The 24,779-nt window shown below is 42.1% G+C and overlaps 1 protein-coding gene across 1 annotated transcript; it reads right to left on the bottom strand.

Annotated features, from left to right (window-relative positions):
- Window positions 1-1,669: 1,669 nt before the first annotated feature.
- Window positions 1,670-24,508, bottom strand: LOC102795203 (uncharacterized). Its single transcript, XM_087840410.1, has 23 exons — window positions 24,463-24,508; window positions 21,521-21,622; window positions 21,232-21,399; window positions 20,992-21,102; window positions 18,959-20,068; window positions 18,519-18,620; window positions 18,230-18,397; window positions 17,990-18,100; window positions 14,787-15,413; window positions 14,347-14,448; window positions 14,058-14,225; window positions 13,818-13,928; window positions 11,475-12,847; window positions 11,359-11,369; window positions 10,986-11,116; window positions 10,697-10,864; window positions 10,457-10,567; window positions 7,276-9,480; window positions 4,306-4,395; window positions 3,878-4,158; window positions 3,222-3,769; window positions 3,041-3,176; window positions 1,670-2,845 (listed from the first exon to the last, which is right to left on the bottom strand). Exons 1-23 carry the CDS (start codon window positions 24,506-24,508, stop codon window positions 1,670-1,672), a joined length of 9,156 nt encoding a protein of 3,051 aa, XP_087696536.1.
- Between the last annotated feature and the right edge of the window lie 271 nt (window positions 24,509-24,779).

The raw sequence follows: 24,779 nt of genomic DNA, 5'->3' as shown, positions 1-24,779 counted from the left end.
CCTGAGAGCAATGTGTATGCTTGATTATGAATTAATGGTGTAAAGATTGAACGTTGACGGCAATGAAAATGGCCAAAAATAGGCCCAAACTCTTTGTAAAACTCTGCAGGTAAGCCATCTGTACCTGGAGTTTTATTGTTTGGGAGATGCTGTAAATCTTCATGAACTCAGACATTAAAAAAGATGAATCCAGAGCCACTATTTGTTTGCCATTTAGTTTTGGTAGATTTATATTGTTGAGAAATTATTCAATGGCAGCATCAGATGGATTAATATATAATGTGTATAAAGCTTCATAAAACTCTTTAACACATCTATTTTTTTGTTGTGGATTATGACTAATGTTCCAAGCTGAATTCTTTATTGAATAAAGAGTTGTTATTTTCTTTGTATAGTTTTAACTAGTTTGCAAGGAATTTCCCAGATTTGTTGCCCTGTTCAAAGTTTTTCAAATGCAGCCTTTGCACATGAAATTGTGTTTTCTTAGTAATTATTTAATTTTACTCCAGTTTTAGTTTTCTCAGGTTGTTAATTATATGTATGTGAGGGTAGCAAAGGCAGCTTCTAATGACTTACTTGCTATTTACTTATTTATTACTTTCTTATTATTTCTTATAAGAACAGTAAGATATTATCCTCCCCCAGCATTTCATAATACAGATGCACAGTGACCCAAAACACAGCCAAAGCAACCCAGAGGTTTATTAAAGCAAAAAAGTGGAATATTCTGAATGGCCAATTCAGTCACCTGAAAACCAATTGAACATGCATTTAATTTATTGAAGACTACACTTCGAACAGAAAAGCCCAAAAACAAACAGCATGTGAAAGCAGCTGCAGTAAAGGACTAGCAGAGCTTTAAAAAGGATGAAACCCAGCATCTGGTGATGTCCGTCAGTTCAAGATTTCAGGTTGTCATTACCAGTAAAGGTTTTTCAACCAAGTATTAGAAATAAACATTTTATTTTTAGTTATTTAACTACTTAATTTGTCTAATTAATTTTGAGCCCCTGAAATGAAGGGATTGTGTTAAAAAATGCTTTAATTCCCCACATTTTTATGCAGTCTTGGATTACCAACAGACTGATAATCTGTTGGTGTCACGGAAAAGACGGACCCAGGCGCGGTTCTTTTTCACAGAAACACAGTGCGTTTATTTACAGTGAAACAGACAGGCAAGTCCAACAATTCACTCAAAAGTGCAATTTCCCACTCGTGCTCGTCCCTTTCTCCCAGTGCGTTCTGTGTTGTAACTCCCTTGGTGTGTGTGCTCCCCAACTCGCTTCTCCGCTCGCCCCTCCTGGAGGAAGAAGGAAAATCCACTGTTAGCCACACGCTCGCCGAATCACAAACTCGCGTTGCTCGCACGGACTATACCAGTTTGGAGTAATAATCCCACGTCGACTGTCGCCGCGAGTCCAGGTTAAATACCTCTTTCTAGCCGGGAGGAATGATTACCAACGGCTGGTCAGGTAATCAGCTGCAGGTGGCCGGCAACAGCGAAGGGGGACTCCCAATGACGACAGTCGCCAGGACACGCCTCTCCCACGGCGCGCACTTCTGTAAACAGCCCAAGGACCAGGGAGGGAGAAGCAAACACACACACAGAAAACATACACACAAGCAGAGTCGTCCGGAAGGACTGTCCGACCGTGACAGTACCCCCCCTCTAACGGGAGCCACCGGGCGACCTGCTAAACTTGTCTGGATGCCGGCGGCGGAATTCTCTCACCATGCGATGATCGAGAATGGCAGACCGCGGCACCCAAGAACGTTCTTCCGGACCGTACCCCTCCCAATCCACCAAAAACTGAAAGCCCCTACCACGACGCCGGGCATCCATTATGCGAGTAATGGAATACGCCGGGGCGCCGTCGATAACCCGGGCGGGTGGCGGGGGCCCGGAGGGCGGGCACAAAGGGCTGGTCCGGACGGGCCTAATCAGAGAAACATGGAAGACGTTATGTACCTTCATGGCAGGCGGAAGGGCCAGCCGGACCGTCACCGGGTTCAGGATCTCCTGGATGGCAAAGGGGCCAAGAGACCGAGGGGCCAGTTTCTTGGACTCAGTCCGAAGAGGGATGTGCTTGCTGGAGAGCCACACCCGCTGGCCAACCTGATAATCCAGAGCTGGAGTGCGGCGGCGATCCGCCAATGCCTTGTTCCGCTCGGCCGTTCTCAGGAGCGCTGCGCGCGTGGCCCGCCAGACCCAACGACAGCGCCTAAGGTGGTGCTGGACCGAGGGAACCGCCAGCTTTCCCTCAGAGATGGAGAGGAGGGGGGGTTGATACCCCAGCGATGCCTCGAAGGGTGAGAGTCCAGTTGCTGATGAAGTGCTTGCGTTGTGGGCATACTCCACCCAGGCCAACTGGTCGCTCCAGGTCGCTTGGTTCGACGATGCGACGCAACGCAACATGGCCTCCAGCTCTTGATTGGCCCTTTCGGTCTGACCATTAGTCTGGGGGTGGAACCCGGAGGACAAACTGACCTGAGCTCCCAATTCGGCGCAGAACTCCTTCCAAACCCGCGAGGTGAACTGAGGGCCACGGTCGGAAACGATGTCCTGGGGTATGCCGTGGAGCCGAAACACATGCTGTGTCAGTAACTGGGCCGTCTCCAGGGCAGAAGGGAGCTTGGGCAGAGCAATGAAGTGGGTGGCCTTGGAAAAACGGTCAACAATGGTTAGAATGGAGGTGTTACCTGAAGAGGGAGGCAAGCCGGTGATGAAGTCCAGGGCAATGTGCAACCACGGGCGTTTTGGAGTGGGTAACGGTCGCAGGAGGCCAGAAGCAGGTAAGTTGGAGGTTTTGTTCCGTGCGCACACCGGGCATGCCGCAACATAGTTCTGGACATCGAGAATAAGAGAGGGCCACCAAAACAAACGTTGTAGAAAGGAGACAGTGCGATTTTTACCTGGATGGCACGAAAACTTGGCGGTATGTGCCCAGTGAATGACCTGACTACGTGCTGTGGCCGGAACATACAGTTTCCCCTTCAGGCCCGTGCCGGGGTCGGGCTCACGTCACTGGGCGTCCCTGACCACCTTTTCAATCTCCCATGTAAGTGCGCCCACAATGCAGGTGGGGGGCAGGATGGGTTTGTCCTTCTCGTCCTCGTCGGTCTCCGGTGCGAACTGGCGCGACAACGCATCGGGCTTAGTATTCCTAGAACCCGGCCTGTAAGTAATGGAGAAGTGAAAACAAGTAAAAAATAAGGCCCACCTGGCTTGTCGGGCATTGAGGCGCTTGGCTGCCTGGAGATACGCCAGATTCTTATGGTCCGTCCACACCACGAAAGGCTGCTCAGTGCCCTCCAGCCAATGTCGCCATTCCTCGAGGGCCAACTTGATGGCGAGCAGCTCCCAGTCGCCCACATCGTAATTTCTCTCGGCCTGAGACAACCTGCGGGAGAAGAACGCACAGGGATGTAGCTTGCCGTCGATCCGTTGGGAGAGAACCGCTCCCACACCCGAATTGGACGCGTCCACCTCCACGATGAAAGGCCGGCCGAGGTCCGCCTGGACGAGGACCGGAGCTGAGGAAAACAGGTGCTTGAGCCGATCAAACGCCTGCTGGGCTGCGGAGGACCACTGGAAAGACAACTTAGGAGAAGTTAGGTTGGTTAGAGGAAGGGCTACCTTGCTGAAATCCCTGATAAAGCGGCGGTAGAAATTGGCGAAGCCCAGGAACCTCTGCATCTCCTTGCGGGTCTTGGGAACAGGCCATTCCACTACGGCTTTGACTTTGGCCGGGTCAGCTCGCAAACGCCCCTGTTCCACAATGAAACCCAGAAAAGAAATAGTTTGCACATGGAACTCACATTTTTCCGCTTCTCAAAAAAGGCGATTCTCCAATAGGCGCCGTAGAACCAGATGTACATGGTTGATGTGCTCAGTCTGCGACCTGGAAAAAATCTGAATGTCATCCAGATACACGAAGACAAAATGGTTAATAAAGTCCCTGAGCACATCATTAATCAGGGCCTGGAAGACTGCAGGGGCGTTAGTAAGACCGAAAGGCATCACTAAGTATTCGAAGTGCCCCAGGTGGGTGTTGAAAGCCGTCTTCCACTCGTCACCCTTGCGGATGCGAACTAGGTGATAGGCGTTCCGAAGATCCAGTTTGGTGAACACGACCGCCCCCTGTAGTAGTTCGAATGCTGAGGCCAGCAGGGGGAGTGGATATTTATTCTTAACTGTGATCTTGTTCAGCCCTCAAAAGTCAATGCAGGGACGCAGGCTCTTATCTTTCTTTTCCACAAAAAAGAATCCTGCTGCTAAAGGTGAAGTAGATGGGCGAATAATACCTGCGGTCAGAGACTCCGTTATGTAGCGTTCCATGGTCTCGCGTTCCGGTTTAGACAGACTGTAGAGCCGACTTGTTGGCAGGGGAGCGCCTGGGAGTAGGTCGATTCCACAGTTGTAAGGCCGATGTGGAGGCAAAGACAACGCCTTACTTTTGAGTTTTTGTCAGGTCTTGAGTTTTTGTCAGCAAGTGTTTTCACCTGCTGCAAACGGTACTCCATAGACTCTCGCAGAGTTTGAAACTCTATGTGAAGGAATTCCATTTAACAGGTTTGCAGAGCAAAACACAAACTGTTTGTGTGCAGTAAGTCACAGAGTGTGTCTACTACTGTAGCTAAAGGTACAGCTGCTGTAGGGAGAATGGAGAGAAAAGAACAAAAGATAACTTCACTCACAGATGGAGAAAGTTGTAGGAAAGATAGGGCAAGACAGGAAGAAGAGAGGTTAGATTTAAAGGTAAGGTGCTCATGGTCAGAGTTAGGTTACATCAAGTGGAGCAGAGATAAATTTGAATTTAAACTGATGGTACTTAGAATCATTCATTGAATTCCACCATCATACCAACTCTATACCAACTAGCATAAAGATAGCAAAAACTTTCCCCTATAAAGTCAGTGTAGGAGATGGTAATCAGCCAAAGCAAAACAAAACAGTTTGTGGAATATTGGGTTAGATTTGGTTGAATTGAGTTGTATAAATAAATCCACAAAGAGCACTAAATCAGAGCAGCAGTAGCACAGGTCAGAAATTCTAGACTTGTTATTCTTTCATTACAACTAATCTTAGGGTTTCCCCACCTCCTGATTGTACTTATCTCTGTTTAGATGTGGATGCACAGTAAAAAAACAACAACTTTGTGTTCCCATGTACTAATATTATTATATTAATATAGCAAGAGGTTCAGTTAGCTTTGCACAAAAATGGCTGGTGGAAATGTCCTTCAAATAGCTATTTTTTACTTTCTTACGTTCTTTACTTTTACTTGAGTAAAGAAGTTGAATCAGAACGTCAAATTCAGAACGCAAAGCCAGCCATCCAACCTGAGTAACACCACCTCAGCTGCTGACCTCCTCCCTCCATCGGAGTGTCCATTTTGGTTTCTGTAATGCTTTAATTAACAAATGATTGCATGGCATGTTCTGTACTTGACTTTTTAAAAAAGGGTGATTTCATAATTATTATTTGGGATGTCAAAGGACCTTGCAAAGAAAAGCGTCTGGACTTCTTTAAGTTGCTTGAAGACATTTCACCTCTCATCCGAGAAGCTTCTTCAGTTCTTCAGTTCTACGGCTTTTCTTTGCAAGCTCCTTTGACTACAATAACCTGGATGACTGAGAACCTTCACAGACATATTATTTGGGATGTTGGAAGACTTCTCTGCTTGGTTGCAAACCTGCCTAAATTCATATTAGTTATTAGTTCCATTATAACCATCAATTTAGGTTCTTTTGATATGGTATATTATGTACTACAATGTCATGTACAAGCATTTATGAAGCTTTTTTTTCTAGTCTCGTCAGCCACTCAAAACCCTTTAGACATTATACAAAAGAAACAAGTGGTTAGGGCTTTTTAGATCCACTAAAAATCAGAGGACTGTGTTATTATTGAAACATGATTACAAGAAACAAAGATTATATTAGTTTAAAAAGAAAAATACTTCAACACATCCTTCTTCCTTTTCAATTATCCAAATTTGTATTTCCATTAGGAAAATTTACTGGCAATTACAAAAGCCCCCCAAAATATTACATTTTCTAATAACACTGATGAGTATTATAAAATATAACATTTCATTGAAGAAACTTTTAAATATTTTATAGGTACGGTAATTCATGTAGAAAAACAATTGATGCATTAATAGTTTTATTAAGATGAAGAGAGTAAAAGTCTACATTCTGGGGAAACCAGAGTATCTCATCTTAAATAACATACAGTTACTATGTAATTATATGAAAGATAAAACTGGGGCCATGTGTGGCTATCAGTATGATTGAGAAAAATCAAGAAAACAAGTGACATTCAGAATAATCATAACATTATTCAAAGCAAATATATTGTCATAGCTTTTATATTCCCCACACTTGTCATCAATGGGATAGTTCCAAAACACACAAAAAAGCCATCATAATGTCTGTTGAAAACTTTATCACAGTCACAGTTGTTATCTTTTGGCATTTTTGGTGTAATTGTTGTTGTAGTTTTACAATGCTGTCATTGAATCACTGTTGTAATATAAAACTGACAATATATATGCATAACAAAAATCCCCAAATAACTAGTTATGGATATATGGATATATATTTCTGTTCATATTATTGCACACTATTACATTTCTTAAAGACATTTGCATGATAAGTTTAATAAAAGATAAATATATTTGTAAATAAATATTAAATATATATTACACTTTATAACTCACTTGGAAAAAGGTAATTGTGGGTTAAATAGTTATCCATCCTCAGGTTTACCCAGACTCCTTTTCTTACAAAAATTTAAATCCCAACTAAACAAGAAGAACAGAAGTAAACACTGACAATAAAAAAAAAAAACATCCTTTCACAGTTTTAGTGGTTTTCATGGGGTTTCCATCTGTGATTTTCCTGTTTAATAATAGATGGTAAAGACAAAGAGTCCCAGTACAAGAGGGATTACATTCATTCTGACAGAAGATGCGTTACTTGTTGTTGTCGTGGATGATTTAGTTGTTGAAGAAATTGTAGTGGTTGTTGTCGCAGCTGTTGTTGTGGTTTTTGACGCAGTGCTTGGATTTGGAGTAGCTGTTGTTGTTGTTGATGATGCTGTTGAAGCAGGTATTGTGGTCTGAGCAACAGCTGATGTTAGAGGTGATGTTATGGTTGGTGAGGCTGTTGATTTTGTTGGAGCAACTGGGTTTGTTATTGGTGCAGCAGTTGTTGTGGTTGCAGATGCGGTGGCTTTGGTCACAGCAGATACTGCTGTTGTTGGAGCACCTGTTGTCGATGGTGGAGCAGGAGTTGTTGTGGTTGGTGCCACCATTGTTGTGGTTGGAGCAGCAGTTGTTGTGGTTGGTGCTACTGTTGCTGTGATTGGTGCACTTGTTGCTGTGGTTGGAGCAGCTGTTGTCGCTTTTGGAGCAGCAGTTGTTGTGGTTAGTGCTACTGTTGTTGGGATTGGTGCACTTGTTGCTGTGGTTGGAGCAGCAGTTGTTGTGATTGGTGCAACTGTTGTTATGGGTGGAGCAGCTGTGGTTGTGGTTTGAGCAGCTGTTGTTGAGGGTGCAACAGCTGTTGTTGTGGTTGGTGAAGCTGCAGTTGTTGTTGGAGCAGATGTGGTTGTGGTTGTTGTCACAGCGGTTGTGGTTGAAGTTGTTGCTGTGGTTGGTGCTACAGTGTTTGTGGTTGCAGCAGCAGTGGTTGTGGTTGGCGCCACAGTGGTTGTGGTTGGTGCAGCTGTTGTTGTGGTTGGAGCAGTTGTTGTTGTTGTTGGAGCAGCAGTTGTTGTTGCTGCTGCGAATGATGTTGTGGTTGGTGCTGCAGTGGTTGAGGTTGGAGCAGCTGTGGTTGTGGTTGGAGCAGCTGTGGTTGTGGTCGGGGCAGCTGTTGTCGTGGTTGGAGCAGAAGTTGTTTTTGTTGCTGCTACTGTTTTTGTGGTTGGTGCTGCAGTAGTTATGGTTGGAGCAGCAGTGGTTTTGGTTGGAGCAACTGTGGTTATGGTTGGAGCAGCAGTTGTTGTTATTGGTGCCACCGTTTTTGTGGTTGGAGCAGCTGTTGTCGTGGTCGGAGCAGCAGTTATTGTTTTTGGTGCCACTGTTGTTGTGGTTGGAGCAGCTGTTGTGGTCGGAGCAGCTGTTGTTGTTGTTGGAGCAGCAGTTGTTGTTGTTGCTCCTACTGTTGTTGTGGTTGTTGCTGCAGTGGTTGTGGTTGGAGCAGCTGTGGTGGTGGTTGGTGAAGCTGTTGTCGTGGTTGGAGCAGAAGTTGTGATTGTTGGTGCCACCGTTGTTGTGGTTGGAGCAGCTGTTGTCGTGGTTGGAGCAGCAGTTGTGGTTGTTGGAGTAGCAGTTGATGTGGTTGGTGCAGCTTTGGTTGTGGTTGGAGCAGCTGTTGTTGTGGTTGGAGCAGCTGTGGCTATGGTTTCTTCCACAGTGCTTGTGGTTCGAGCCGATGTTGTTGTGGTTGCTGCTGCAGTGGTTGTGGTTGGAGCAGATGTTGTTGTGACTGGTGCACCTGTTGTCGTTTTTGAAGTAGCAGTTGTTGTGGTTGGTGCAGGAGTTGATGTTGTTGGAGCAGCAGATGTTGTTGTTGCTTCTACTGTTTTTGTGGTTGTTGCTGCAGTGGTTGTGGTTGGAGCAGCTGTGGTTGTGGTTGGTGCCACAGTGGTTGTGGTTGGAGCAGCTGTTGTCGTTGTTGGATCATCAGTTGTTTTTGTTGCTGCTACTGTTTTTGTGGTTGGTGCTGCAGTAGTTATGGTTGGAGCAGCAGTGGTTTTGGTTGGAGCAGCTTTTGTTGTTGTTGTTGGAGCAGCAGTTGTTGTTGTTGCTTCTACTGTGGTTGTGGTTGGAGCGGCGGTGGACGTGGTTGGTCCAGCAGTGGTTGTTGTTGATGCCACTGTTGTTGTGGCTGTTGCCACAGAGGATGTAGTTAGGGCAGCTATAGTTGTGGTTGGAAGAGTTGTTGTTGTTGTTGGTGCAGCTGTTGTCGTTGTTGGAACAGCAATTTTTGTGGTTGGAGCAGTTGTTGTAGTGGTTGTTGCCACAGTGGTTGTGGTTGGTGCTGCAGTGGTTGTGGTTGGAGCAGCTTTTGTTGTTGTTGTTGGAGCAGCAGTTGTTGTGGTTGGAGCAGCTGTTGTTGTGGTTTGTGCCACAGTGATTGTGGTTGGAGCAGCAGTTGTTGTTGTTGCTTCTACTGTGGTTGTGGTTGGAGCAGCTGTTGTCGTTGTTGGAGCAGCAGTTGTTGTTGTTGGTTCCACCATTGTTGTGGTTGGAGCAGCTGGTTTTGTGGTTGGTGCTGCAATCGTTGTGGTTGGGCCAGCTGTGGTTGTGGTTGGTGCTGCAGTTGTTGTGGGTAAAGTACAGGTTGGTCCACTTTTTATGGTACCAACTCTCTGCATGAAAGGTAGAGAACCCAGGCTTGAAGCAGCTGCACACAGGTTTCTGGATGCACAGCCGTAAGCAGGAAAATCGTTGGTGCCATCGTTCACTGTAGATGAAAAATTCCAGTTTCAACAATTTCACATATTTTTAGACATACATGACTGTGTAGTAGCCTTTGAAAATCAAGACATACTTATATAAAAATATAATATTAATGGGTATAAGTTCGAAAAGTTTTTGATGCATCATTTCAGTAAACTATTTCCATTTAGCAAACATAAATATCTTGTACATAAAATGTAATCTAACATCTTTTTTAATCTGTTCTGTTTGCTGACATTGCTGAAACTTGAAATCTTACTGTAGTCACTTTTGTGTGTACTTTAAGAACTGAGTTGTGTGTTCAACATTTCTAATTTATTATACCATACCCACCAATAAACAATTTTTAATTAGACACACGAACAGAACCTGATTTTCAGTCAGTTGTTTCGTGATTTTCACATTCAAGTTATTGAAAACATGTACTCACAATGTCAGAAGCCAAAGTGATTTCCTTTTAATGAACAGTGTTCCTACACTCGATGTTCTATTATCACACATGTTTTTTTTTTTGTTTTTTTCATTTAAAGCAGGTAACTGATTTTTCCATCATCAAGAAATCAAAGTGCTCCTCTTGATGTTTTCATGTGTATTTTCTTTACTTTGATCTTTTTGTGATGGACTTTTATCTCTTTGTTTTCAGCTCTTGTTTTATACAAATGATTAGTCATGACAATAACTGACAGATTAATCAGTACCTCCATGCTACAAATATTGACTTTTTTTTAAAGTTTCGGGAATACTTCTTAACTAATATATTTATGTGTTGTGGACAAATATGTATAATTTCCTACACTGATTAGCAAATCTTCATCTTTAAAGATTTAAAGTACAAAATCACATTCATTACAAATACGGATAAAATGCTTGGTAATGGTTTTCCTGACTGACTGAAAAAAAAGAATGTTTGTTGAATTTATTTTATGCAAAAACCAAATTTAAAGATGCTTTTTGTTAAAGTATGCATGATGAAGACTCACTCATTGATTGAAAGCATTGGTCCTCCACTCCCTGACATTGCAATGGTGTGTTGCAGTGAGAGGTGGAACAATAGTTACATAGTAAGCCATTACTCGACTGAGGAGTAGGGGCTGAAACAGAAAAGAACATAATTTCATTTTAGAACAGAATATTTCAGCAGATATCAGAATATTGTTTCTTATCCCTTTCTGTCATGTCTGTTCGGTTATGTGTCTTTAACTTAACTGATTTCTACTTACCAGCCAGAGTTGCTGAGTTGCAGTTATCCGTGTTGCAGCACGTGGCAGATGCAAGAGCACTTTGAACACCCAGGTCAACTGAAAATGTCTGAGAGCCCGTAGTTGGACACAGGGAGGAAGATGCACATGCCTTGTAGATTTGTGTTGCCGTAGTTCCAGATGAGGTAGCTGCAAAGTAATTTTAATATTTTTAATGATGAATTTTATTAATGTTGATGGAAAGCACACATAGCTTCACAGGTATTTGAAATTTACTGAACTGTATGAAATAATATGAAGAAAAGATTACCTAAAATAGTAGCTGTAACACACATGGTCTCTGAAGAACATGTTTTTGCTACTGTGGTTGAACACGTCTGATCTGTGCAGGTTTCACACTGAAGGGCTCCAGCTGCAATCAGGAGAGAAACAATGAAAGGACTGAAGTTAAAATGAAAGATTACAGGATTTTAAATACCCCACTATACTAAGAGTCTTTATCTCTTCTATTTTTTAAGCTGTTGCACAGATTGATGAAATGCTGTTAATCTCTTTAACATCTGTATAAATATATTTTTTTAATAAAGTGACATGAAACACTACATTAGTGTTAATTTAAGGTTAATGAAATAAGGATCATTTAAATCACGGAGGCCTGCTCCAACAACTGTCAACCATTTAACAGTTTCTGAGTCTATATTTAAAATGTTATCATTTTTATGGCATGTGTAGCACCACCATGTGGAGCACCTGTTGTTGTTGTTGGTGCAGCTGTGGTCGGAATTGGAGCAGCTGTTGTGGTTGTTGGTGCCACCGTTGTTGTTGGAGCAGCTGTGGTTGTGGTTGGAGCAGCTGTTGTCGTTGTTGGAGCAGCTGTTGTTGTGGTTAATGCCACAGTGGTTGTGGTTGTTGCTGCAGTGGTTATGGTTTGAGCAGCAGTGGCTGTGGTTGGAGCAGCTGTTGTTGTGGTTGGAGCAGCTGTTGTTGTGGTTGTTGCCATAGTGGTTGTGGTTGGAGCAGCTGTTGTTGTTGTTGGTGCAGCTGTTGTTGTGGTTGGAGCAGCTGTTGTTGTTGGTGGTTCAGCTATTGTTGTGGTTGGAGCAGCTGTTGTTGTGGTTGGTGCTGCAAATGTTGTGGTTGGGCCAGCTGTGGTTGTGGTTGGTGCTGCAGTGGTTGTGGTTGGAGCAGCTGTTTTTGTGGTTGGACCAGCTGTTGTTGTTGGTGGTGCAGCTGTTGTTGTGGTTGGAGCAGCTGTGGTTTTGGTTGGAGCAGCTGTTGTCGTTGTTGGAGCAGCTGTTGTTGTGGTTAATGCCACAGTGGTTGTGGTTAGTGCTGCAGTGGTTATGGTTTGAGCAGCGGTGGTTGTGGTTGGAGCAGCTGTTGTTGTTGTTGGTGCAGCTGTTGTTGTGGTTGGAGCAGCTGTTGTTGTGGTTGGTGCTGCAATCGTTGTGGTTGGGCCAGCTGTTTTTGTGGTTGGAGCAGCTGTTGTGGTTGTTGGTGCCACCGTTGTTGTTGGAGCAGCTGTGGTTGTGGTTGGAGCAGCTGTTGTCGTTGTTAGTGCAGCTGTTGTTGTGGTTGGAGCAGCTGTTGTTGTTGGTGGTTCAGCTGTGGTTGTGGTTGGAGCAGCTGTTGTCGTTGTTGGAGCAGCTGTGGTTGTGGTTAATGCCACAGTGGTTGTGGTTGGTGCTGCAGTGGTTATGGTTGAAGCAGCGGTGGTTGTGGTTGGAGCAGCTGTTGTTGTTGTTGGTGCAGCTGTTGTTGTGGTTGGAGCAGCTGTTGTTGAGGTTGGAGCAGCTGTTGTTGTGGTTGGTGCTGCAAATGTTGTGGTTGGGCCAGCTGTGGTTGTGGTTGGTGCTGCAGTGGTTGTGGTTGGACCAGCTGTTGTTGTGGTTGGACCAGCTGTTGTTGTTGGTGGTGCAGCTGTTGTTGTGGTTGGAGCAGCTGTTGTTGTGGTTTGAGCAGTTGTTGTTGTAATTGGTGCTGCAATCGTTGTGGTTGGGCCAGCTGTGGTTGTTGTTGGTGCTGCAGTTGTTGTGGGTAAAGTACAGGTTGGTCCACTTTTTATGGTACCAACACTCTGCATGAAAGGTAGAGAACCCAGGCTTGAAGCAGCTGCACACAGGTTGCTGGATGCACAGCCGTAAGCCGGAAAATCCTTGGTGCCATCGTTCACTGTAGATGAAAAATCCCAGTTTTAACAATTTCACATATTTTTAGACATACATGACTGTGTAGTAGCCCTTGAAAATTAAGACATACTTATATAAAAATATAATATTAATGGGTATAAGTTCGAAAAGTTTTCGAGGCATCATTTCAGTAAACTATTTCCATTTAGCAAACATAAATATCTTGCACATAAAAAGTAATCTAACATCTTTTTTAATCTGTTCTGTTTGCTGACAATGCTGAAACTTGAAATCTTACTGTAGTGACTTTTGTGTGTACTCTAAGACCTGAGTTGTGTGTTCAACATTTCTAATGTATAATACCATACCCACCAGTAAACAATTTTTAATTAGACACACGAACAGAGCCTGATTTTCAGTCAGTTGTTTCATGACTTTCACATTCAAGTTATTGAAAACATGTACTCACAATGTCAGAAGCCAAAGTGATTTCCTTTTAATGAACAGTGTTCCTACACTCGGTGTTCTATTATCACATATGTTTTTTTTTTCCATTTAAAGCAGGTAACTGATTTTTCCATCATCAAGAAATCAAAGTGCTCCTCTTGATGTTTTCATGTGTATTTTCTTTACTTTGATCTTTTTGTGATGGACATTTATCTCTTTGTTTTCAGCTCTTGTTTTATACAAATGATTATTCATGACAATAACTGACGGATTAATCAGTACCTCCATGCTACAAATATTGACTTTTTTTTTTTATGTTTTGGGAATACTTCTTAACTAATATATTTATGTGTTGTGGACAAATATGTATAATTTCCTACACTGATTAGCAAATCTTCATCTTTAAAGATTTAAAGTACAAAATCACATTCATTACAAATACGGATAAAATGCTTGGTAATGGTTTTCCTGACTGACTGAAAAAAAAGAATGTTTGTTGAATTTATTTTATGCAAAAACCAAATTTAAAGATGCTTTTTGTTAAAGTATGCATGATGAAGACTCACTCATTGATTGAAAGCATTGGTCCTCCACTCCCTGACATTGCAATGGTGTGTTGCAGTGAGAGGTGGAACAATAGTTACATAGTAAGCCATCACTCGACTGAGGAGTAGGGGCTGAAACAGAAAAGAACATAATTTCATTTTAGAACAGAATATTTCAGCAGATATCAGAATATTGTTTCTTATCCCTTTCTGTCATGTCTGTTCGGTTATGTGTCTTTAACTTAACTGATTTCTACTTACCAGCCAGAGTTGCTGAGTTGCAGTTATCCGTGTTGCAGCACGTGGCAGATGCAAGAGCACTTTGAACACCCAGGTCAACTGAAAATGTCTGAGAGCCCGTAGTTGGACACAGGGAGGAAGATGCACATGCCTTGTAGATTTGTGTTGCCGTAGTTCCAGATGAGGTAGCTGCAAAGTAATTTTAATATTTTTAATGATGAATTTTATTAATGTTGATGGAAAGCACACATAGCTTCACAGGTATTTGAAATTTACTGAACTGTATGAAATAATATGAAGAAAAGATTACCTAAAATAGTAGCTGTAACACACATGGTCTCTGAAGAACATGTTTTTGCTACTGTGGTTGAACACGTCTGATCTGTGCAGGTTTCACACTGAAGGGCTCCAGCTGCAATCAGGAGAGAAACAATGAAAGGACTGAAGTTAAAATGAAAGATTACAGGATTTTAAATACCCCACTATACTAAGAGTCTTTATCTCTTCTATTTTTTAAGCTGTTGCACAGATTGATGAAATGCTGTTAATCTCTTTAACATCTGTATAAATATATTTTTTTAATAAAGTGACATGAAACACTACATTAGTGTTAATTTAAGGTTAATGAAATAAGGATCATTTAAATCACGGAGGCCTGCTCCAACAACTGTCAACCATTTAACAGTTTCTGAGTCTATATTTAAAATGTTATCATTTTTATGGCATGTGTAGCACCACCATGTGGAGCACCTGTTGTTGTTGTTGGTGCAGCTGTGGTCGGAATTGGAGCAGCTGTTGTGGTTGTTGGTGCCACCGTTGTTGTTGGAGCAGCTGTGGTTGTGGTTGGAGCAGCTGTTGTCGTTGTTGGAGCAGCTGTTGTTGTGGTTAATGCCACAGTGGTTGTGGTTGTTGCTGCAGTGGTTATGGTTTGAGCAGCGGTGGTTGTGGTTGGAGCAGCTGTTGTTGTTGGTGGTTCAGCTGTTGTTGTGGTTGGAGCAGCTGTTGTTGAGGTTGGAGCAGCTGTTGTTGTGGTTGGTGCTGCAAATGTTGTGGTTGGGCCAGCTGTGGTTGTGGTTGGTGCTGCAGTGGTTGTGGTTGGAGCAGCTGTTGTTGTGGTTGGAGCAGCTGTTGTTGTGGTTGGAGCAGCTGTTGTTGTGGTTGGAGCAGTTGTTGTTGTAATTGGTGCTGCAATCGTTGTGGTTGGGCCAGCTGTGGTTGTGGTTGGTGCTGCAGTTGTTGTGGGTAAAGTACAGGTTGGTCCACTTTTTATGGTACCAACACTCTGCATGAAAGGTAGAGAACCCAGGCTTGAAGCAGCTGCACACAGGTTGCTGGATGCACAGCCGTAAGCCGGAAAATCCTTGGTGCCATCGTTCACTGTAGATGAAAAATCCCAGTTTCAACAATTTCACATATTTTTAGACATACATGACTGTGTAGTAGCCTTTGAAAATCAAGACATACTTATATAAAGATATAATATTAATGGATATAAGTTCGAAAAGTTTTTAAGGCATCATTTCAGTAAACTATTTCCATTTAGCAAACATAAATATCTTGTACATAAAAAGTAATCTAACATCTTTTTTAATCTGTTCTTTTAGGTGACAATGCTGAAACTTGAAATCTTACTGTAGTGACTTTTGTGTGTACTCTAAGACCTGAGTTGTGTGTTCAACATTTCTAATGTATAATACCATACCCACCAGTAAACAATTTTTAATTAGACACACGAACAGAGCCTGATTTTCAGTCAGTTGTTTCATGACTTTCACATTCAAGTTATTGAAAACATGTACTCACAATGTCAGAAGCCAAAGTGATTTCCTTTTAATGAACAGTGTTCCTACACTCGGTGTTCTATTATCACATATGTTTTTTTTTTCCATTTAAAGCAGGTAACTGATTTTTCCATCATCAAGAAATCAAAGTGCTCCTCTTGATGTTTTCATGTGTATTTTCTTTACTTTGATCTTTTTGTGATGGACATTTATCTCTTTGTTTTCAGCTCTTGTTTTATACAAATGATTATTCATGACAATAACTGACGGATTAATCAGTACCTCCATGCTACAAATATTGACTTTTTTTTTTTATGTTTTGGGAATACTTCTTAACTAATATATTTACAGTGGGGCAAAAAAGTATTTAGTCAGCCACCGATTGTGCAAGTTCCCCCACTTAAAATGATGACAGAGGTCAGTAATTTGCACCAGAGGTACACTTCAACTGTGAGATACAGAATGTGAAAAAAAAATCCATGAATTCACATGGTAGGATTTGTAAAGAATTTATTCGTAAATCAGGGTGGAAAATAAGTATTTGGTCAATAACAAAAATACAACTCAATACTTTGTAACATAACCTTTGTTGGCAATAACAGAGGTCAAACGTTTACTATAGGTCTTTACCAGGTTTGCACACACAGTAGCTGGTATTTTGGCCCATTCCTCCATGCAGATCTTCTCAAGAGCAGTGATGTTTTGGGGCTGTCGCCGAGCAACACGGACTTTCAACTCCCGCCACAGATTTTCTATGGGGTTGAGGTCTGGAGACTGGCTAGGCCACTCCAGGACTTTCAAATGCTTCTTACGGAGCCACTCCTTTGTTGCCCGGGCGGTGTGTTTTGGATCATTGTCATGTTGGAAGACCCAGCCTCGTTTCATCTTCAAAGTTCTCACTGATGGAAGGAGGTTTTGGCTCAAAATCTCACGATACTTGGCCCCATTCATTCTGTCCTTAACACGGATCAGTCGTCCTGTCCCCTTGGCAGAAAAACAGCCCCATAGCATGATGTTTCCACCCCCATGCTTCACAGTAGGTATGGTGTTCTTGGGATGCAACTCAGTATTCTTCTTCCTCCAAACACGACGAGTTGAGTTTATACCAAAAAGTTCTACTTTGGTTTCATCTGACCACATGACATTCTCCCAATCCTCTGCTGTATCATCCATGTGCTCTCTGGCAAACTTCAGACGGGCCTGGACATGCACTGGCTTCAGCAGCGGAACACGTCTGGCACTGCGGGATTTGATTCCCTGCCGTTGTAGTGTGTTACTGATGGTGACCTTTGTTACTTTGGTCCCAGCTCTCTGCAGGTCATTCACCAGGTCCCCCCGTGTGGTTCTGGGATCTTTGCTCACCGTTCTCATGATCATTTTGACCCCACGGGATGAGATCTTGCGTGGAGCCCCAGATCGAGGGAGATTATCAGTGGTCTTGTATGTCTTCCATTTTCTGATGATTGCTCCCACAGTTGATTTTTTCACACCAAGCTGCTTGCCTATTGTAGATTCACTCTTCCCAGTCTGGTGCAGGTCTACAATTCTTTTCCTGGTGTCCTTCGAAAGCTCTTTGGTCTTGGCCATGGCGGAGTTTGGAGTCTGACTGGTTGAGGCTGTGTACAGGTGTCTTTTATACAGATGATGAGGTCAAACAGGTGCCATTCATACAGGTAACGAGTGGGGGACAGAAAAGCTTCTTACAGAAGACGTTACAGGTCTGTGAGAGCCAGGGATTTTCCTTGTTTGAGGTGACCAAATACTTATTTTCCACCCTGATTTACGAATAAATTCTTTACAAATCCTACCATGTGAATTCATGGATTTTTTTTTCACATTCTGTCTCTCACAGTTGAAGTGTACCTCTGGTGCAAATTACTGACCTCTGTCATCATTTTAAGTGGGGGAACTTGCACAATCGGTGGCTGACTAAATACTTTTTTGCCCCACTGTATGTGTTGTGGACAAATATGTATAATTTCCTACACTGATTAGCAAATCTTCATCTTTAAAGATTTAAAGTACAAAATCACATTCATTACAAATACGGATAAAATGCTTGGTAATGGTTTTCCTGACTGACTGAAAAAAAAGAATGTTTGTTGAATTTATTTTATGCAAAAACCAAATTTAAAGATGCTTTTTGTTAAAGTATGCATGATGAAGACTCACTCATTGATTGAAAGCATTGGTCCTCCACTCCCTGACATTGCAATGGTGTGTTGCAGTGAGAGGTGGAACAATAGTTACATAGTAAGCCATTACTCGACTGAGGAGTAGGGGCTGAAACAGAAAAGAACATAATTTCATTTTAGAACAGAATATTTCAGCAGATATCAGAATATTGTTTCTTATCCCTTTCTGTCATGTCTGTTCGGTTATGTGTCTTTAACTTAACTGATTTCTACTTACCAGCCAGAGTTGCTGAGTTGCAGTTATCCGTGTTGCAGCACGTGGCAGATGCAAGAGCACTTTGAACACCCAGGTCAACTGAAAATGTCTGAGAGCCCGTAGTTGGACACAGGGAGGAAGATGCACATGCCTTGTAGATTTGTGTTGCCGTAGTTCCAGATGAGGTAGCTGCAAAGTAATTTTAATATTTTTAATGATGAATTTTATTAATGTTGATGGAAAGCACACATAGCTTCACAGGTATTTGAAATTTACTGAACTGTATGAAATAATATGAAGAAAAGATTACCTAAAATAGTAGCTGTAACACACATGGTCTCTGAAGAACATGTTTTTGCTACTGTGGTTGAACACGTCTGATCTGTGCAGGTTTCACACTGAAGGGCTCCAGCTGCAATAAGGAGAGAAACAATGAAAGGACTGAAGTTAAAATGAAAGATTACAGGATTTTAAATACCCCACTATACTAAGAGTCTTTATCTCTTCTATTTTTTAAGCTGTTGCACAGATTGATGAAATGCTGTTAATCTCTTTAACATCTGTATAAATATATTTTTTTAATAAAGTGACATGAAACACTACATTAGTGTTAATTTAAGGTTAATGAAATAAGGATCATTTAAATCACGGAGGCCTGCTCCAACAACTGTCAACCATTTAACAGTTTCTGAGTCTATATTTAAAATGTTATCATTTTTATGGCATGTGTAGCACCACCATGTGGAGCACCTGTTGTTGTTGTTGGTGCAGCTGTGGTCGGAATTGGAGCAGCTGTTGTTGTGGTTGGTGCCACAGTGGTTGTAGTTGGAGCAGCTGTTGTTGTGGTTGGAGCAGCTGTTGTTGTGGTTGTTGCCACAGTGGTTGTGGTTGGAGCAGCTGTTGTTGTTGTTGGTGCAGCTGTTGTTGTGGTTGGAGCAGGTGTTGTTGTTGGTGGTTCAGCTGTTGTTGTGGTTGGAGCAGCTGTTGTTGTGGTTGGTGCTGCAATCGTTGTCGTTGGGCCAGCTGTTGTTGTGGTTGGAGCAGCTGTTGTGGTTGTTGGTGCCACCGTTGTTGTTGGAGCAGCTGTTGTTGTGGTTGGAGCAGCTGTTGTCGTTGCTGGAGCAGCTGTGGTTGTGGTTAATGCCACAGTGGTTTTGGTTGGTGCTGCAGTGGTTATGGTTGGAGCAGCGGTGGTTGTGGTTGGAGCAGCTGTTGTTGTTGTTGGTGCAGCTGTTGTTGTGGTTGGAGCAGCTGTTGTTGTTGGTGGTTCAGCTTTTGTTGTGGTTGGAGCAGCTGTTGTTGAGGTTGGAGTAGCTGTTGTTGTGGTTGGTGCTGCAATTGTTGTGGTTGGGCCAGCTGTGGTTGTCGTTGGTACTGCAGTTGTTGTGGTTGGAGCAGCTGTTGTTGTGGTTGGAGCAGCTGTTGTTGTTGGTGGTGCAGCTGTTGTTGTAGTTGGAGCAGCTGTTGTTGTGGTTGGAGCAGCTGTTTTTGTGGTTGGAGCAGCTGTTGTTGTGGTTAATGCCACAGTGGTTGTGGTTGTTGCTTCAGTGGTTATGGTTTGAGCAGCGGTGGTTGTGGTTGGAGCAGCTGTTGTTGTTGGTGGTGCAGCTGTTGTTGTAGTTGGAGCAGCTGTTGTTGTGGTTGGAGCAGCTGTTTTTGTGGTTGGTGCTGCAATCGTTGTGGTTGGGCCAACTGTGGTTTTGGTTGGTGCTGCAGTTGTTGTGGGTAAAGTACAGGTTGGTCCAATTTTTATGATACCAACACTCTGCATGAAAGGTAGAGAACCCAGGCTTGAAGCAGCTTTACAGAGGTTGCTGGATGCACAGCCGTAAGCAGGAAAATCGTTGGTGCCATCGTTCACTGTAGATGAAAAATCCCAGTTTTAACAATTTCACATATTTTTAGACATACATGACTGTGTAGTAGCCCTTGAAAATTAAGACATACTTATATAAAAATATAATATTAATGGGTATAAGTTCGAAACGTTTTCGAGGCATCATTTCAGTAAACTATTTCCATTTAGCAAACATAAATATCTTGTACATAAAAAGTAATCTAACATCTTTTTTAATCTGTTCTGTTTGCTGACAATGCTGAAACTTGAAATCTTACTGTAGTGACTTTTGTGTGTACTCTAAGACCTGAGTTGTGTGTTCAACATTTCTAATGTATAATACCATACCCACCAGTAAACAATTTTTAATTAGACACACGAACAGAGCCTGATTTTCAGTCAGTTGTTTCATGACTTTCACATTCAAGTTATTGAAAACATGTACTCACAATGTCAGAAGCCAAAGTGATTTCCTTTTAATGAACAGTGTTCCTACACTCGGTGTTCTATTATCACATATGTTTTTTTTTTTCCATTTAAAGCAGGTAACTGATTTTTCCATCATCAAGAAATCAAAGTGCTCCTCTTGATGTTTTCATGTGTATTTTCTTTACTTTGATCTTTTTGTGATGGACATTTATCTCTTTGTTTTCAGCTCTTGTTTTATACAAATGATTATTCATGACAATAACTGACGGATTAATCAGTACCTCCATGCTACAAATATTGACTTTTTTTTTTATGTTTTGGGAATACTTCTTAACTAATATATTTATGTGAATTTGTAATGAATGTGAACACAATCACATTCATTACAAATACGGATAAAATGCTTGGTAATGGTTTTCCTGACTGACTGAAAAAAAAGAATGTTTGTTGAATTTATTTTATGCAAAAACCAAATTTAAAGATGCTTTTTGTTAAAGTATGCATGATGAAGACTCACTCATTGATTGAAAGCATTGGTCCTCCACTCCCTGACATTGCAATGGTGTGTTGCACTGAGAGGTGGAACAATAGTTACATAGTAGGCCGTTACTTTTCTGAGGAGTAGGGGCTGAAACAGAAAAGAACATAATTTCATTTTAGAACAGAATATTTCAGCAGATATCAGAATATTGTTTCTTATCCATTTCTGTCTTGTCTGTTTGGTTATGTGTCTTTAACTTAACTGATTTCTACTTACCAGCCAGAGTTGCTGAGTTGCAGTTATTCGTGTTGCAGCACGTGGCAGATGTAAGAGCACTTTGAACACCCAGGTCAACTGAAAATGTCTGAGAGCCCGTAGTTGGACACAGGGAGGAAGATGCACATGCCTTGTAGATTTGTGTTGCCGTAGTTCCAGATGAGGTAGCTGCAAAGTAATTTTAATATTTTTAATGATGAATTTTATTAATGTTGATGGAAAGCACACATAGCTTCACAGGTATTTGAAATTTACTGAACTGTATGAAATAATATGAAGAAAAGATTACCTAAAATAGTAGCTGTAACACACATGGTCTCTGAAGAACATTTTTTTGCTACTGTGGTTGAACACTTCTGATCTTTGCAGGTTCTACACCGAAGGGCTCTAGCTGCAATCAGGAGAGAAACAATGAAAGGACTGAAGTTAAAATGAAAGATTACAGGTTTTTAAATACCCCACTATACTGGTATTATTAAAGAGTCTTTATCTCTTCTATTTTTTAAGCTGTTGCACAGATTTATGAAATGCTGTTAATCTCTTTAACATCTGTATAAATATATTTTTTAATAAAGTGACATGAAACACTACATTAGTGTTAATTTAAGGTTAATGAAATAAGGATCATTTAAATCACGGAGGCCTGCTCCAACAACTGTCAACCATTTAACAGTTTCTGAGTCTATATTTAAAATGTTATAATTTTTATGGCATGAGTAGCACCAACTAGTGCAGACCTTCCCAAAGTGTGGGGCCATTGCAGGGGAGGAGCGGAATGAAGGGGGGGGGGGGGGCAAAAGGCTTGGACACTGCTAGCACGGGGCGCCTACAGAAACGCAAAGCAGGAGATGAAGCGTCACTGAACATGTTTCTAAACCAACTTCATTCTAAGCCAAAGACTAGAAAATATGGTGAAGCATATCTTCCCTTTCGCTTCACCTGCACAAGTGCCAAGGTAGGTCTCCCCTGCAGAATTGGTTTTCCCTGTGTCGGGAGCAGCACTGGGCTGTTCAAATCACGGACAAACAGGATCCCACAGTTGTTTATGTTTTAAACCCATTTTGCACAGAGGCATTTTTTGAAAAATGTATCGATAGCAATGTTGAATATTATTACACATGAAAAAAAACAACTACAAGTAAAATAATCGCACTGTGACGCCTCTGCCTTTCTAAATGGAGGGACAGTAACTGCGTGTGTATATGTAAGCCTGTAAAACCTGAAGATAGTAAGATTAACAGTATTTTGTCTCTATCTGCCATTTTGCAATTCATCTCATGTAAACAATAACGTGGCGCACAGCGTGACGTGAAAAAAAGGCACATACATTTGACGTTGAGTGACAAACTCTGAATTCCTCGTCCACACGTAAATGCAAAAAAAAAAAATCTCCGTTTTCGGTGATTCGAAACGCAGTTTACGTGTGGACGAAACAGCTGCGTTTTCAAAAATATCCGTGTAGGTGTGGATGTAGCCTAAAAGAGTTAGTAGTTTATTTTATTACTACCTGTCATTTATTGCAGATTACTTGTATTTGTTTAATTGTTTACTAAATGTTCGAGGTGTGAAATAAACCGCAATGGAGCAAAATATGGGTGTGTGTGGTTGGAGGATGTGTTAGCGCGCGAGAATGGGGCGCGTAAACGCGCGAGAAGGGGGCAGGGGGCACGAACGTTTTTCTTGTAAAACAAAGGGGGGCCTAGCAAAATAAGTTTGGGAACCACTGAACTAGTGCAAGAAAAGAATGTTGATTACAGTTCAGCATTTAACTCAATAGTGCCCAGCAGACTGTTCACAAAGCTGAGGGATCTAGGACTCAACAGCCGTCTGTGTGCATGGGTGCTGGACTTCCTCACTTGCAGAACTCACGTGGTGAGGGTGGATAGATGCGTCTCTAACAGCGTCACCATTAACAGGGGTGTGTCCTCTCGCCACTGCTCTACTCTCTCTATACTTCAGACTGTGTGGCCACCCATGGCTCCAACACCATTATGAAGTTTGCTGATGACACAGTGGTGTTGGGCGCCATCTCCAACAACGATAAGGAGGCCTACATTGACGAAGTGAAGAATCTGGCATCATGGTGCCAGGATAACCACCTCCAGCTGAATGTCGGCAAGACCAAGGAGCTAGTGGTGGACTTCAGAAGGAGTCAGCACAGAGACTACAAGCCCATTATCATCAATGGAGCTCCAGTGGAGAGGGTGCAGTCCTTCAAGTATCTCGGTATCCACATTTCCTCAGACCTGACATGGTCTGCTCACATTCAGGTCTAGACCAAAAAGGCTAGGCAGTGCCTGTACCACCTCCGACAACTGAGAAAGTTCAGGGTCTCGCTGGTGATCCTCAGGACTTTCTATGCAGGCGCTGTGGAGAGCATCCTCACACAGAACATCACATCCTGGTTTGGGAACAGCTGTGTTAAGGACCAAAAAGCTCTTCAGAGAGTAATCCGTACAGCAGAATGCTGCTGCAGGATTGCCCCTCCCCCCTTAGGGACACCTACACCAGGAGATGCTGGACTAGAGCAGGTCAGATACTGAAGAACCCATCCCATCCTGGCAACAAACTGTTCCAAGGTTCCGTATCATCCGGGCAAGGACAGAGAGACTCAAGAAGAGCTTCTAACCTCAAGCCATCCAGGCCCTAAACCTTAACAAACTGAACTAAGATTTTCAACAAAGTCCTAATCCTAATATCCATCATTATGTCCTTCACGTATATTTGGTCATCACTTTTCCTTATTTCTAGTATGAAGTAGACTTAATCCACTCAGTAAAATAATTTGAACAAAGTGAATCATCAAACATCAGTTTGCCAAACAGATTCAGAAACAGATTTTATAACCTAAAACAAAAAGTCTGGCATATCTTTCTTAAAGGCTCCTGTTTTTGTTTGTTTGTTTGTTTATTTGTTTTATTTTAATTGGGTCTATCACATGTAATAATCTATATTCCCTACGGATATGCTGACAGATATTTGTTTTCCTGTCAATGTAAAAGAAACTTAGTTATGTTTGTGGTTCGATCCACCACAAACATAACTAAGTGATCCTCTTGTAAAGTGTTTGGATGTTTTTGGGAAAAGACATTTAATACATGTATAAAATAAATTTTAAGGTTTTTGTTTGTTTGTTTGTTTGTTTTCTTTTACTGTTAAATTTGAAGTGTTTTAGTGTTAGATTTGAAGTGCTTTATTCAAATCCTGAATGATAAGAAAAAGTGTAGTTACCTGTGCTGGATATTCCCAAGAGGAGGATCAGAGCAGTCAGCTTCATTGTGATGAACAGGTCAGTGCTGCAGATTAGTTTCCCTGGACTGTGATACTAAACCTCAGGAGCACTGCTACACTTTATATACTGAACAGGTGAGCTCAGGATTGCGTGTCTTTACATTTTTACAGCGTGAACATTCAAACACTCATGTCCTCACTTTTTAAATAAATCTGTCAGAGCACTTTACCACACCTTTTGTTCAATTGTACATTTAAACAAAAAGGGTATGCAAAACCTGTTTCATTTCTAATTATAAATGAACAAGAAGGATTCC

Source organism: Neolamprologus brichardi, chromosome 4 (assembly GCF_056152115.1).
Source record: "Neolamprologus brichardi isolate AB-2024 chromosome 4, ASM5615211v1, whole genome shotgun sequence".
Taxonomy (NCBI): Eukaryota; Metazoa; Chordata; class Actinopteri; order Cichliformes; family Cichlidae; genus Neolamprologus; species Neolamprologus brichardi.
The sequence above is the reverse complement of the archived record's forward strand: the minus strand, read 5'-3'. Positions and strand labels throughout refer to the sequence as shown.